At 36.5% G+C, this 15511-nt stretch overlaps 2 protein-coding genes across 2 annotated transcripts in view; one reads left to right on the top strand and one right to left on the bottom strand.

Annotated features, from left to right (window-relative positions):
- Positions 1-559: 559 nt before the first annotated feature.
- LOC116023714 lies at positions 560-11379 on the top strand. The gene is made up of 12 exons (XM_031264720.1): positions 560-1847; positions 2384-2643; positions 2730-2940; positions 3014-3251; positions 3355-3505; positions 3747-4053; positions 8312-9610; positions 9708-9940; positions 10024-10234; positions 10317-10554; positions 10635-10785; positions 10872-11379. Exons 1-12 carry the CDS (start codon positions 560-562, stop codon positions 11181-11183), a joined length of 4899 nt encoding a protein of 1632 aa, XP_031120580.1. The 3' UTR covers positions 11184-11379.
- Positions 11380-13379: 2000 nt separating this feature from the next.
- LOC116023713 (1-aminocyclopropane-1-carboxylate synthase 9-like) overlaps positions 13380-15511 on the bottom strand; it is a 3682-nt gene continuing 1550 nt past the window's right edge. Inside the window, exons 2-4 of the mRNA XM_031264719.1 lie at positions 15272-15403; positions 14812-14972; positions 13380-14346 (exon numbers count right to left, since the gene is read on the bottom strand). Of these exons, the coding sequence (XP_031120579.1) occupies positions 13425-14346; positions 14812-14972; positions 15272-15403 (1215 nt within the window). The 3' untranslated portion in view covers positions 13380-13424. The remainder of the gene's footprint in view (positions 14347-14811; positions 14973-15271; positions 15404-15511) is intronic.

Raw genomic sequence — 15511 nt, 5'->3', positions numbered from 1 at the left:
TGCTTCAGTAGGTTAATAAAGTAGCTATGAACAGATACTACATTGTAACAGAGTCAGTAGTACTCAAAAAAAAATGTTCACAATAGAACCCTATATTCACAATTAAATGATAATTATTGCATTTAATTGCAGTCTAACCAGTCTTTGTTGACATCCGACTCAATCCGCCAAAGTTGACTAGTCCCCCAAAGCCATCAGTTTTTAATGCTTATTAAACTCACTTGAAAAGTCGTTGTTATACCACGAATTAGGGTTTTGTTCACATTTTATTGTGAATTCTGTTTTAAAATAATATTAAGATCATGTGTTTATAGTTAACATATTATGTATTTTCAGTTAAATATAATTAACATGTTATGTAATGCAGTTAATAAATTGTGTTTGAAAATACATAATTTAAATATCATTTTAAATCAAGGTCCAAAAGTAAAGTGAACTTGGTCAATGATATAATTTGCCTGTTTGAGGGAAAGATCCCTCCCTGCATTTACACGAGGTCTTGATTGTGTACATGTGACCTTCATTTTCGCCTATTGTAAAAATTCCTCTAATAGTAGCCATGGAAGTTCTTTTCCCAGTTTTGGTTTTGTCATTCTTACTTTCAATATCATATATTTGCTTGGGAAAGGATTTGATTTCCAGAACGCAATTTCTGAAAGATGGGGATACCATCGTCTCAAACGGGGGAACCTTCGAGATGGGATTTTTTAGCCCCAACAATTCCTCAAACCGTTACGTAGGAATCTGGTACAAACAAATTCCTGGTCAGACAGTGGTTTGGGTTGCAAACAGAGACGCTCCAATCAAGAACACATCTTCAGCAGTCTTGAAGATCACCCTGGGAGGCCAACTTTCACTTCTTGGAGAAAAGGGTCAGGCTGTTTGGTTTGGGAACACATCAAGATCGGTGCAAAATCCGGTTGCAGAGTTGCTGGATACTGGGAACCTTGTGGTGAGAGATGCAGATGATGAAAATCCGGAGAATTTTCTCTGGCAAAGTTTTGATCATCCAACTGATCATTGGTTACCCGGAATGAAGCTTGGGTGGAATTTGCAGACTGGTCATGAGGTTTTTTATACAGCTTGGAAAGGTGAAAATGACCCAGCTTCAGGCCAATATACAATGCACCTGGATCCTAATGGATATCCACAAGTTATTCTCAAGAATGGAACAACTGAGATTTTTAGCTCGGGTCCATGGAATGGTTTGTACTTTAGTGTAACATCAGTAGATCCGAGCATCAGAAGCAGAATCCATAGCCCAAATGGACTGGTTATAAATAAAAAGGAGGTTTATTTTTCGAATAATCCCACTAATGATTTGGGCTTATATAGATTTCATGTTACAAGCAATGGTATTGTGAAAGTATGGGTATGGGAAGATGGGATCAAGCAATGGGTGATTAATCGTATCCACCCATCAGATACTTGTGGCACATATGGCTTGTGTGGTGGAAATGGTGTCTGCAACATATATCAATTTCGTTTTTGTGTATGTTTAGACAATTTTTTGCCTAATAATAATGCCACAGCCACACAAAGCTTGTCACAAGGATGCCGCAGGAGAAAACCCCTGAGTTGCCATAATGGATCTTCATCGGATGGATTCCTCAAATATTCTGATATCAAATTGCCAGATTCAAAGCACTCTTGGTATAATGAATCTATGAGCCTTCAAGAGTGTGAACAAGTGTGCTTAAGGAATTGCTCTTGTATGGCTTATTCCACCCTCAATATAAGCAATGGAGGAAGTGGGTGTTTGATTTGGTATGAAGATTTTGTTGATATGAGAACAGTACAGAATGGACAAGACATATACATCAGACTGGCTTCTTCTGAAATATCAGGTATAATTTTTTTTTGACAACAAATACCAGGTATAATTAATTTAATTTGTTTATTATCAAAACTCATATGATGAGACTGTCTTCATGATCCTTGTCCTGGAGATGGTTGAATCCAAATTTTATTTCTATAAGTATTATGCTTTCTCTTATAAGGATTATAGTTTCCCTAATAAATAAATTTTTAACTTTTATATTTTTTAACATATTATACTCCCCATTATAAGTAATAATCAATTTATTCATTATTAGCATTACAATTTTCCTCATAAATAATATTCCGTAATCAATTAATTTATCCTCATTAATTTTACATTATTTTTTCTCATAAGTAACCTTTCAACCACTAAATATTACATTTTGATTTAAAAATATTACATTTCTCTAAAAAAATATCACATTTTTTCCACATAAGTAAATCCATCTTTCTAACATTTTTCATTATAAATATGGCATTTATATCAAAATCCAACTTGTCTTATGGAAAAGATCGGTGAGATCCCTAAAGTTGAAATATGAGAAGTCTTTTGGAACTACAGGATTAAAAGCAGAACCCAGTCATTCAGGCTCATTGGGGAGGAAAACAAAAATTCTTGTGCTTTGTTTGTTGCCGCTGGTTGTAATAGTTCTTGTCGGGGTATCTGGTTTTTTGTATTTTTCCAAAAGAAAAAGGAAAGAAGAAAAGTTAAAGCAAGAATTAGAGCTACCAATATTTGATTGGTCAACAATATTAAGAGCTACAAATAATTTTTCCGAGATAAACAAATTAGGTCAAGATGGATTTGGAGCAGTGTACAAGGTAATATATATATAGCTTTAATTTCTTAGACGGCCGCGGATGTATATAATCTTATTTTATTTATTTATTTATTTTAATTGCCCTAGGGTGCTTTGGATGGGAAAGAAGAAATAGCTGTGAAGAGGCTATCAAAAAATTCCACTCAAGGACTTGAGGAATTCAAAAATGAAGTCATTTGTATAGTCAAGTTACAACATCGAAATCTTGTCAAGCTTTTGGGGTGTTGCATTAGCGGAGAAGAAAAGATGTTGATCTATGAATACATGCCTAACAAAAGTTTGGACTTCTTCATATTTGGTATGGTTACCTTGTCATCTATATCCAAATCATAGGAAATTATTGAAGCAAAACTAACTTAAACCTTTGGCAGATCAAACAAGAAAAAAGTTACTTGATTGGCGAAAACGCTTCAACATAATCAATGGAATTGCTCGAGGATTATTATATATCCATCATGATTCTCGACTAAGAATTATTCATAGAGACCTCAAAAGTGGTAATATTTTGCTTGATATTGACTTAGACCCAAAAATATCCGACTTTGGTTTGGCTAGAAGTTTAGTAGGAAATGCAACTGGAGATAACACAAAACGAGTTGCTGGAACCCAGTAAGAATCTATATTTACTCTTAAACACTTTTGCAAGCGATCTTCAGCATATGATTGTTCTTAATTTTCAATGCACTCATTGAGTGTTGGCCATACAATGTAGTGGATATATATCTCCGGAATATGCAACACATGGGATCTTCTCAATTAAATCAGATGTGTTTAGCTTTGGTGTTTTAGTACTAGAGATAGTTAGCGGCAAAAGAAATAGTGAATTTTCAAATGAAGATCGATACGAGACTCTTCCTGGGCATGTAAGATACTGATTTGATGATTCCATTAATTTGTTCATTCATTTCAGCAAAACTTTCTTTGGTAATATTTGTGTGAGGCCGTTTCACGGGTCGGATATTTGATTAATGGGTCGGATCTTTGACCTTATTAATTAAAGATCCGACTCGACTCACGGATTGAGATTCACCACCAGACAGTCCCACACAAGTTTCTGCCAATATTCGTAATTTCTCTCTAAAATGTTAAATATATATTATACAGGCATGGAAGTTTTATAAAGAAGGAGAATCACTTACACTGGTTGATGAGCATATATCTGACTCATATGATGTAGCTCAAGTCTTGAGGTCAATTCATGTCGGCCTTTTATGCGTGCAACAATCTCCAGAAGATAGACCTAACATGTCTTCTGTTGTTCAAATGCTGATTAATGATGTTGTGTTGCCTCAACCTAAAGAGCCTGGCTTCTTTGTCGGCAGAAGGGCTAATGTTAGCTCATCAGAAAGTTCTTCAAGCAAACATGCAACAACTTCCCTAAATGAAGTCTCAATGTCATCACTATATCCTCGTTGATTAATGCCGCATAACTTTGTATGTAATCAGAATTTTAATAAAATCGCCAAAGTTGACGAGTCTATATTACGTTCTCCGTAGATTATTCAAATCAAATTCGATTTGTCAACCTCAAAATTATCAATAATTAATAAATGAATGGTTGTCGGGTGCAAGTTCATATCTTCATCTATTAGTAAGTCAGAAGCCATGAAAGCTATTTTCATACCTTTTCTTCTGTTATATTCACTTCCCATGCCGAAGACGTCCCTTGCAGGGAATATAGTCACCAAAACTCAATTCCTTAAAGATGGTGAGAGTGACCATCTCTAACGGGGGAACCTTCGTGATGGGATTTTTTAGCCCGACAAATTCCTCAATACTTAATTCACTAGTATTGAAGCAATTCGTATTCGAATTTGACCAAAATATGAATCACAAAATTGCACAAACAAACACCTATCACACTCCTCCTCTACCCCCACTCCACCATACTTAATTATTGGCAAGAGATATGAAATTTCTTCTCAATTAATCTCAAATAATAAGCCAAGACCTTGTAATCTAGTTGCACTCACATATAGAAGGATAGGTTCGAGCCTCAGTGGAGGCGATGCTGACTCTTTCTGCTTTAGTAGCATTGAGAAAGTAGTTATGAACAGAGTCAATAGTACTCAAAAAAAAATCTCAAATAACATTGAAATGTAATGGTGGTCATCTCTATTATTGTTAAGATGCAAATTAAGCATAGCACGCAGGTGAATTGACAGTTCTAATTCAAGGCGATGAATGGCTGTTTTGGTTAGAAATTTCATGGGAAATTGAAATTAGAGAAGCAAAGTCAAGACACGTTATTTTGATGGAAAGGTCCCGGCATTCACTCGCTGTCTTGGTTGTCTGATCTTCATTTCCATCGGCTACTCTTTAGAAGGAAGATCAATTGCACTGGTAGATGAGCATACTGCTGATTCATGTGATGTAGCCCAAGTTCTAAGGTCAATCCACGTTGACCTATTATGTGTGCAACAAAATCCAAATGATAGGTCAATTATGTCTTTAGTAGTTCAAATGTTGGTTAATGATGTTGCCTTGCCTCAACCTAAAGAGCCTGGTTTCTTCTCTGGCAAGAGGGAGATTAACAACGAAATGTCTTCAGACACACACACAACAAGTTCGATAAATGAAGTCACTATGACTTCACTTCATCCTCGTTGAGGGGTGTGTACTGAGCAAATTCTACCTCAGCTACTAGGAGTTAAACTTAGGACATTGTGATTATTATATATCAATATAATAGGCAGACTAACTTGGCTAGGGTTAGTTGGCAAGAGAGCAATAAGCAGAGAATATGTATGCTTCAAGCTCACATACAATGGATCCTTGTTGAATGTATATCTTGGATTTACATAACCTCATCATATGGCAATATTAGGTATATTGATTATTGATTACAACAGATTTAATTTAGTATGCTTAGAACAAAGAGCATGCCCAAAACATTTATAAGAATGGACTAAAATAGTTTTAGCTTTGGACTGCAAGCAAGATAATGTTTAACTAGACTAGTTAGACCATGCCCCTCTACAGTGTGAGGTCATAAACACTAAAACACAGTTGGAAAATCAGATAGGTTTATATTTTAAACTATTTTTCCATGCGATGCTATTTTATATTTGGGTGTTCAGTAATCTAGAAACACATCCGACCAGGGCCGGTTTTTTTATTTGCGGGGCCTTGTGCTAGTAACTAAATGAGGCCCTATCAAACTATAAATAAGCTGCGAATTGAAGAAAAATTGCAAAGAGAAAAATGCGGCAAAAAAAATTAATTTTGGACCAATATAATCACAAATACATATAATAACTATTAGGCCAGGGCTGAACTAGGGGCCCCCAAAATTTTGGGGCCCTGTGCGGTTGCACATCTTGCACGCCCTAAAATCCGGCCCCTGCATCCGACAACCTAACCGCTATCTATTTACTCCATAAACAATTATTAATAGAACGAGGAGATGTGATTTAAAGACATTTATTATTGAGTAAAATATGTAACTGTAATTTAGTCGAGTCCATGAGACAATTAACTTGATAACAGTTAATAATTATAAGATTCTAAGTTTGACAATTAGACATTTCTAGGAACAAATGATACAAATATGAATTTATTTTAAGACTTCTACTTTGGCCTATACAGATAATGGTGTGAGTAATTGACAGCGTCAGGTGTGGAATTGACGGAGAGAAGATGCCCTCTGTGTTTTGGTGGGCAGAAAGTGAAGGGAGTGGAAGTCAAGAATGGAGGGCAAAGAAATTTGGGGTTTAATTAGTGGATAGTAAGAAAATTAGTGAAATTTGGGGGAATAGTCAATTTGTGTGTCATCAACTTTTCCCCACATTTTTTTGTCAGATAGCAAGTTTTTCTCAACCAGTTTAGGAACATATACTAAAACTAATCATGGGATTAGAGTTTATTTAAAAACTTAAAAATAAATTTCTGAAAGTCATTTTTTGTGTTTGAATATTCAAAAAGAATAGAGTCATAAGAAAATACTCATTCTGGTCAACAAAAAAATAAAGATATTATTTAATTTAAAAAACTGTCTTCCTAAATTTTTAATCATAAAACATTTTATAAATTCTTTATTTTCCTGTATTTATCTCATTTCTCATCTCTTTTCAAGTTGGTTTCTAAATTATTATTATTACCATGACCAACAAACCACCACAACCACCGGCCAACACCACTACACAACCACCAACATCACCATCACCTCTTATTATTATTATTATTATTATTATTATTATTATTATTTTATAAAAAATAATATGTTCATTTTCAAGAAAATCGGGAAAATGAATCAAAAAGAAAAAAAATAATGTAAATATTTTTTACTTTTAGTCAAAAAGAAAAAAAATCTTACCTCCAACCAAACATTATAAAATTAAATTATTTTATGAAAATTGAGTCATTTTCTGTATCATTTTTCGGAAGACATTTTGCAGGTTTCTAAACGAACCCTAAGTTATAAAAAAAATAATAATAATAATAAAATAAAAAAATAAAAAAAGACTCCTATCATCTTATATACTTTCATAGGTAGAGAATATTATTGATTTATTATTCATTTTGATACCATGATTACACATATTCAATAATTATATTAAGTGAATTTTGTTTTACAAAATATTAAGTGAATTTGATTCTTACTAACCCCTAAAAACATTACATAGGTCAGAAGTTGGCCTGAAAGTTCAATTGGAGACTTTTATAAAGTTCAATATATACTTCAATAGTCCAATTCCACGAGTTCATATAATTCAAAGCTTATCTGATCCCTTTCTCTTTAAAATATGAATAATTAATTTTTTTTAATGGAAAAAATACTACACCGTCTTTTGAACAAATTATGGCGTAATTTACTAATGTTTGGTATCTCATAATTCATAGTATAATATTGTCTTCAGTAGTCAAATCAATGATTAGGCGGCTGGATGACAAGCTGTATAATAACACATTCTTTTTTGAAAGTTCAAATGTTTAGATAATCATATAATAATGCCAAATTCAAATTCAAAACTTTTACCTAACATTATACTATCCCAATTATCAAATTAAATTATAATACTCGAAGATTCAATCCAATTCTAAATTTCCATTTTTACCAAATATTCTTACCATTACAATCCGGTAATACAATTTACTTGTTAAAGTTACTAACGCAATCTGATTCTTCTATTGGTCAAAACTGCTGATACAATTTGACTGTTCGATAATTGTTAATTACCAAACGAGATCAAGGTAATTGCTGAAAAATGCACTTGATTATCAGATTTCGTGAGATAGGTAAGGATACAGGATTTAGCCAAGACAGCTACAGTATTATCTCGGAGTTGGGGTGTGGGCCCGGAAGGCGAGGAAATTTTATCATTATGGGCAAGATTTGCTGGCGAACCAGTAGGGGCTGCTTTTTTCGTCTCCTCCAATTAACATGCATGAATAGGATATGCAGAATTAATTCAGAGAAGTAATAATAATGGTTGGTTGCTGTCACAATCTAAGATAGAATTGTCATCTTTAATTAAGGTGGGGAGATGAAACGTCACTTCTTCTATGACTATGCCTCCTGCCCTTACAGATTTGGATAAAAACACATTTAATATCTAGGATGGAAAGAAGAAACCTTGTCCCAACATTAAAAACTCCAAAATCCCTACGCGTATGACTTGAGTAGTGTGTTATCATGGAGATTGCACCTCAACCTACGACCAAATTCTGAAGCTGTCTGGCAATGGAAACTGCCCCACTGTTGTTTGTATTTCTGTGTTTTCTTTCCATTCTCAAGTGTTGTGTGGCTAAGGATGCCATTTTCTGGAACCAAACTCTCAGACAAGGAGATACCATCGTTTCAGCAAATGGAGCCTTTGAGATGGGATTCTTTAGCCCTCCCAATTCCCAGAATCTTTATGTCGGAATCTGGTACAAAAACATTAATCCTCAGACTGTCTGCTGGGTTGCAAACCGAGAGAATCCTGTCAGAAATGCATCATATTCATCCCCAGTTCTAAGAATGTCCAAGAATGGCGTGCTGGATCTTGTTGTTGACAGTAACACGACGATATGGTCCACTACGACGGCCAAATCAGTTGCAAATCCAGTTGCAAGGCTGCTGGATTCTGGGAATCTTGTGGTGAAAGATCAAGGTTCTGATAATGGTTCTGAGAATTTCCTGTGGCAGAGTTTTCTGTATGCGACTGACATGCTGTTAACAGGGATGGGAATGGGGAAGAATTTTGTGACAGGGCATGAGGTGTACCTGTCAGCATGGAAGAGTGACAGTGATCCAGCTCCAGGGGATTTCAGTCTGCACTGTGATCCTACAGGATGGATACAGTGTTTCGTGAGGCGAAATGGGACGATTGAGGTGTCGAGATCAGGCCCGTGGAACGGGCTGGGATGGAGTGGGGTGCCTGCTCTGAGAAGCCCCTTTTACATAATGAATTTCATATATGACAAGACTCAGGTTTTCATTAGTTACACCCCAGCAAACAGCCATTTCTTGTCTCATCTCATGATTACTAAAGACGGTGTTCTGGAGCGAAATTGGGTCGATAATCAGTGGCAGAGTTACCATAGTCTTCCCCAAGATAACTGTGATCAATATGCGTTATGCGGCCCGAATGGCTACTGCAACATTGAGAAATCCCCACCCTGTGCCTGTCTGGATAAGTTTCTGCCAAAAGATAGTGAGGCATGGAGAAGGCCAGACTTCTCGAAAGGGTGTGTTAGGCGGGCAGCGTTGGACTGCCACAATACATCCTCCGATGGGTTTCTGAAGTTCTCCGGGATCAAATTGCCCGACACCAAGAAATCCTGGTTCAATCAGACCATGACACTCCAAGAATGCGAGCGAGTCTGCCTCAGGAACTGCTCCTGCACAGCTTATTCGACGCTGAACATAAGCGACGGGAGTGGATGTTTGCTGTGGTTCGGAGATTTGATTGATATCCGACACCTCTCCGAAATTGGACAAGACATATACATCAGAATGGCTTCTTCTGAGCTGCCAATTGACAGTAAGTTGGGCTAATGCAGATTTTTTTTGTTCCTAAATGTATCTTTTAGTGCCAAAAATTTCTTGAAATTGAACTGAAATTGTTCCTTATTGTGTAGATGGAAGAGGAAAGAAACATACAGCTCTTGTGGTGAGCTTATCAGCAGGAATAGGGGCAGTTCTGGTAATCATCAGCCTGTTGTTATATTACAGGAAGAAGAAGAAGGATTATGACAAGCTGAAAGAAGATTTGGAGTTGCCCCTATTTGACTTATCTAAAATAACAAGAGCTACAAATAATTTCTCGGACGACAATAAGCTCGGAGAGGGCGGGTTTGGGCCTGTTTACAAGGTAAAAATTTGTGCAAGTGTGTAGCTTTCCGAGTTTTCAAGTATAATCTGCAGAATCTCATTTGTGGTTTTGGCAATTTGCAGGGTGTGATGAAAGATGGGCAAGCGATTGCAGTGAAGCGGCTCTCAAAGGCTTCCTCGCAAGGAATAAACGAGTTCAAGAATGAAGTCATCTGTATTGCTAAGCTTCAGCATCGGAATCTCGTGAAGCTTTTGGGGTGTTGTATTCATGGAAATGAAAAGATGTTAATTTACGAATATATGCCTAACAAAAGCTTGGACTTGTTCATATTTGGTACATTTCTTTTCACCTTTAGTTATATAGTTTGTTATAATGTAATTTCCTGCATTATTTGTGACCAAACTTTTGGCTGCAGATGAAACCAAAAAGAAGTTACTTGATTGGCCTAAATGCTTCAATATTATCATTGGAATTGCTCGGGGCCTATTGTATCTACACCAAGATTCTCATCTAAGAATAATCCACAGAGACCTCAAAGCCAGCAACATCTTGCTGGATACCAACTTAAACCCGAAGATATCAGACTTTGGCTTGGCTAGAAGTGTTAAGGGGAATGAGACTGGAGCAAATACGAACCTAGTTGCTGGAACATAGTAAGAATCCAATTTACATTACATTATATTAACCTACAAATATATACTCTCCCTAACAAACTAAAATCATTGCATTGCAGCGGGTACATGTCACCAGAGTACGCAGTGCACGGGGCTTTCTCAGTTAAGTCAGACGTATTCAGTTTCGGTGTGTCAGTAATAGAAATAGTTAGTGGGAAAAGAAACAGGGGATTCCGCCATCAAGATCACTGTGAAAGCCTTCTTGGACATGTGAGAATGTTGCTTTAATTTTACCAATTCACATATAACTGCATACATGTTATGTTATGAGCTAAGATCATATATAAATTCTGCAGGCATGGAAGCTCTTTATAAATGGAAGATCAGCTGAACTAATAGATGAGCATCTAGCAGAGCCATGTTATTTGCCTCAAGTTCTGAGATCGATACACATCGGGCTATTGTGTGTGCAGCAACACCCCGAGGATCGACCAAGCATGTCTTCTATCGTAAAAATGTTGGACAGTGAGGACGTGTTACCTGAGCCGAAAGAGCCCGGGTTTTTCACAGAAAGTAGTAGGGTAGTTACTGATGCTGAATCTTCAACAGGCCAAAGAACAACAGGTTCCATTAATGAATTGTCCACCACAATGTTGTATCCACGCTAGAGTGCAGATTGGTTGGGACTTAGGATTGGTTTTTATCAGTTTTCCCAAAGTTTAAAGTTTTGTGGCTTTTTTGCTTTGATGTCATTGGGACAGAGATTCTGGTGTAAAATTTTAGTTTTTCTTGATAGCCTAAATTTATTTGTTGTTGCAATGTAAAAAATAAAAATAAAAAATTAAGTTAAGTTATTCTACTTTATTTTAACAATTGGTAAGGCAATTCTGGTGGCCACCCAAGTCCCATTTCCCATGCTACGACCCGTCCGCCCTTGCGGACCACACTCGTGCTCACATAATCCTCTCCTGAAGACCCCACCATAAGGAGCAGCAATATAAATACGTCTCGCTCTGATACCACTTTATCATGAATATAGACTCTGGCACAACACACAACGCCCCTGCGCGTCCCGAGGCCTCTCATACCCTGCGGAAGCCTACAAAGTCATTACAACCACTTTAGTCCAAGCTTGGAATTATGGGTTCCTCAATCATATGTCATCCATTTTTATTTTATTTTATGAACATAAAAACTTAGACGTTTTTGTTCAGCAATCAATAATTGTGTTGAGATCAACCTATATGTAATGCTTGTTACTGACGAATTATATTGCGTAGAGAATTTGCTCACTTTTAACGCGTTTGATAGAAATATAATTAGAAGAGTTACAATTGATAATAAGAGTAGTTAAAGGTCCTTTGTCAATACTGCCCATGCGGGCACTAATGAATATCTAATCTTAATTAATTGAGTAGATATCTGTGATAATCAAGAGTGGTTTGATGATATATTAATGCATTCAGGTGACTTGTTCACATAATAATTGTGCTTCTAAATAACCAAGGAAAGGTTGTTGTTGTTTTTTTTTTTTTTTGAAAAGGACCAAGGAAAGGTTAAACAAGCTAAGGAAAGAAAGCATACTTAGGGGTGTAAACGAGCCGAGCCGAGCTCGAACCTAGGGTGGCTTGAGCTTGAGCTCGTTAAGGAAGGCTCGGCTCGAGTTCGAGCTCGAGCTCGATCGAGCTTGAAAATTGATGCTCGAGCTCGAGCAGCTCGATTGTTCAAGCTCGAGCTCGAGCTTGGTCTTGAGTTCGAGTTCGAGCTTGAATTTGAGCTCGAATTCATTAGAGCTCGAGCTTGGCTCGATTATTAAATGAGCTGCTCGAGCTCGGTACTCGAACTTGAATTTAACCGAGCTCGAGCCGAGCTTTGACCGAGCGGCTCGTGAGCAGCTCGCGAGCCGCTCGGCTCATTTACACCCCTATCAGCATACTTGGCGAAATAGAACGGACTAGCTAGGTTGATTTATCTCTCTGTATTTTTTATTTCGGTTAGAGTTACAAGACGGCTATACATACTTTAGGTAATCATTAGTGGTTTCTCTCGTCAGGCAAAAAAAAAAAAAGAAAAAAAAGAGAGAAATAGAACGGTTTCAGACACCAAAAAGTGTTAGCCCAAATGAAATAGGTTACAAAAAAATTATTTTCTGACCTTCTATCACAAGAGCTCAAACTTAACTAGAGTTACCTCCTATATATAACATCAATCTCTTTATTTTATTTACTATCTAATGGTTGAATCAAGCAATTAATAAGTAGCTAATGAATACTCCGTATAAAACTTAAAATTGTGTATTTATTTTAATTTTGATAGGAAGTGTTAATATTACAAAAATAAATTTAAGAAGAAAAATAATTTTTTTCTAATATAAATATCTAATCCTTTTCTAGAAGGGTCTAGGTTTGAATATAGTAATAGTGCCAAAAACAGAAACTCTATTCAATCGTTGACCATACTTCGTTGCCCAGTATATACTACTAGTAAGTAATTGCTTATATACTTCATTTAGTTTTTGGCTCAAATGCTTAGATTAAAAGAAATAGTAGATTACGTGTATTTAGTTAAAATTGAAATATGTAATATAAACTGCTATGATAATTAACTAAAATCTTGAATTTGAGAAACAAAATTATGTTAGTTTCGTTTTCATAAAAGAAATCTTCAGTGGTTGAAACAGGGATTTTGCCATCAAGATCACTCCCAAATTAAAGCCTTCTTGGACATGTGAATATGTTACTTTAATTAACCACGCACTTTACCAATTCAAAGATTAATGCTTACATGTTCTGAATTAAAACCATATAATCTAAATAAATTAAAGAGGATTAACAAGTTACAAAATAAATATATGTACATTGGTGGAATAATAAACTTAACCATTTGATTAATTATTATGATAATTCAATTCAGTCAATAGTGCATACAAGTGACCTCTTCCCAGGATGAATATTCCGGCAATCTTCTCCGACGCCGACGACGGAACTCACAAACGCCTTAATCCGCCGCATCGCCGCAACCAACGCCTCTTCCGACATGTTCGCGAAACACACGCGAAACCAACCCGGTTCGCTGCAATGGAAAGAGCCTCCGGGGGAGACATTCAGCCCAACATCACATAATATTTTCATCCAAATCTCCATTTCCGCTTCAAACGTGTTAAAACTCAACAAATGCCTCATATCCACCCAGCAAAACAATCCCGCATTCCCCTCCAAACACCCAATACCAAAACCGTCGAGCCACGAAACAATTGTTTCTCTCCTTTTCTTCAGCCTTCTCCCGTTTTCCTCGACGTAGTTCTCCGTGAATTCCCTGTCGCCGAGGATGTTCGCCAGCAAAAACTGCGTCTGCGAAGAAACGAGCCCGAAACTCGACATTTTAGTCGCCGACGAGACCACGGTTTCGTTGTTGGAATAAATCATTCCGATTCTGAACCCCGGGAGGCCTAAATCCTTGGAGAGGCTCGACACGATGTGGACGCGGCTCCAGACGCTGTGATTTTCGAGGTTTTTGTCGGTTACGGCCGACATTAGGCTGGTGAACGTGGGAGAATCGAAAACCGTCCCGGAATAGACTTCGTCGCTGACGATGTGGACGGTTTTGGAGACGGCAAATGCGACGATGATGTCGAGCTCGTCTGCCGTCATGGTTGTGCCTAGTGGATTTGAAGGGTTTGTGATGAAGACGCCTTTGACTTTCAGGTTAAGGTTTTGAGCTGCTTGGTATGCTTCTTCCATGGCGGACTCGGTTATTCTGAAGCTGTTGGAGCTGTAACAATGGATGGGTACGATTTCTACCCCGGTTCTCCATTTCAGATCTCTATCAAACCTGCAATAATAAGTAAATTCAATAGAAATTAACTTTTCTTCCCAATTCTTGTGTGGTTAATACTACAAGAACTAGTGGGTAACAACGACCAAGTTGGTAAGACTGTTAACTCTCTAACCACAAGATTTCAAGTTACCAACATATAAATCGGTTTAAACCAATTAACTATAGGCAGCTTATTAAGCTGGTCTATCTTTTACTAACTAGGATCACAAAATGAAGTTTGTCCAATGGACACCCTCAGATAATGATAATAAATTTTCCTCGTCACCTAAAAATGGTGACCATAGACAATTGTGTTGATCATACTTGATATAATTACGTATTATGTCAGTAGTCCAGGACCTTGTGGTCCAGTAGCACCAAATTACTTTGTTATATGGGAGGATGTGGATTTGAGTTTCAGTGGATATTAATACGATCGATCTGATCAATATGGTAGAATTTTTTGTTAATGGAAATTACCCTGGATAGTAAGGTGTTGGGACAAGGAAAGCTTCGCCCGGTTCAGCTAGGCAAAACATGAGGATTTCATTTGCAGAGGTTGAACCGGCTGTGAGCACTAGCTTTTTAGGATCAAATTTCACCTTGTCTCCTCTAAGTTTGGACATATATGCTGCTAATTCCTGCACAAAAGTTTCAGATCAGATGTAACACATTATATATGATCGATTAATTCTATAATATACTAAATCAAAAAGTAATTTTATCCCGAGAGACATGCAATGTTTATCATAAATCATACATCCCTACTAGGCCACTAATGTGTCGATCGATATGATATACATTATATATGATGAAACTGTTTTTATATTAATTGCCTACTATATATGCATGAACTAACACAGCCAAAAAATTAAATAAATAAAAATTCAGAAAAGATTTTAAAAAATAAAAAATAAGAAGAAAATAAGGACATACGTACTTTCTTGAGAGATGGCAATCCATTATAATCTTGGAAAAGAGCTAATTCTTTGAAAATGGATTCTCCATCTTTCCTCATCTGGATTGCATCTTTGTTTCTTGTTAGCCACTGCTCAAGAAGATCAAAGCAGAGCTGTTCACATGAAAAAAAAAAAAAAAAAAAAAAAAAAAAAAAAAAAAAAAAAAAAAAAAAAAAAAAAAAAAAAAAAAAAAAAAAAAAAAAAAAAAAAAAAAAAAAAAA

The sequence above is a fragment of the Ipomoea triloba genome, chromosome 6 (assembly GCF_003576645.1).
Source record: "Ipomoea triloba cultivar NCNSP0323 chromosome 6, ASM357664v1".
NCBI lineage: Eukaryota > Viridiplantae > Streptophyta > Magnoliopsida > Solanales > Convolvulaceae > Ipomoea > Ipomoea triloba.
Note: the sequence above shows the minus strand (reverse complement) of the source record. Positions and strands in the feature narration are given on the sequence as shown.

Bases quoted from the DNA above. Each gene is read 5' to 3' on its own strand.
- LOC116023714 (XM_031264720.1), top strand. From the start codon at position 560: ATGGAAGTTCTTTTCCCAGTTTTGGTTTTGTCATTCTTACTTTCAATA. The intron at 1,848-2,383 runs GTATAATTTTTT...TTGGAACTACAG, and splicing joins GGCTTCTTCTGAAATATCAG to GATTAAAAGCAGAACCCAGT. The intron at 4,054-8,311 runs GTTGATTAATGC...CGACCAAATTCT, and splicing joins AATGTCATCACTATATCCTC to GAAGCTGTCTGGCAATGGAA.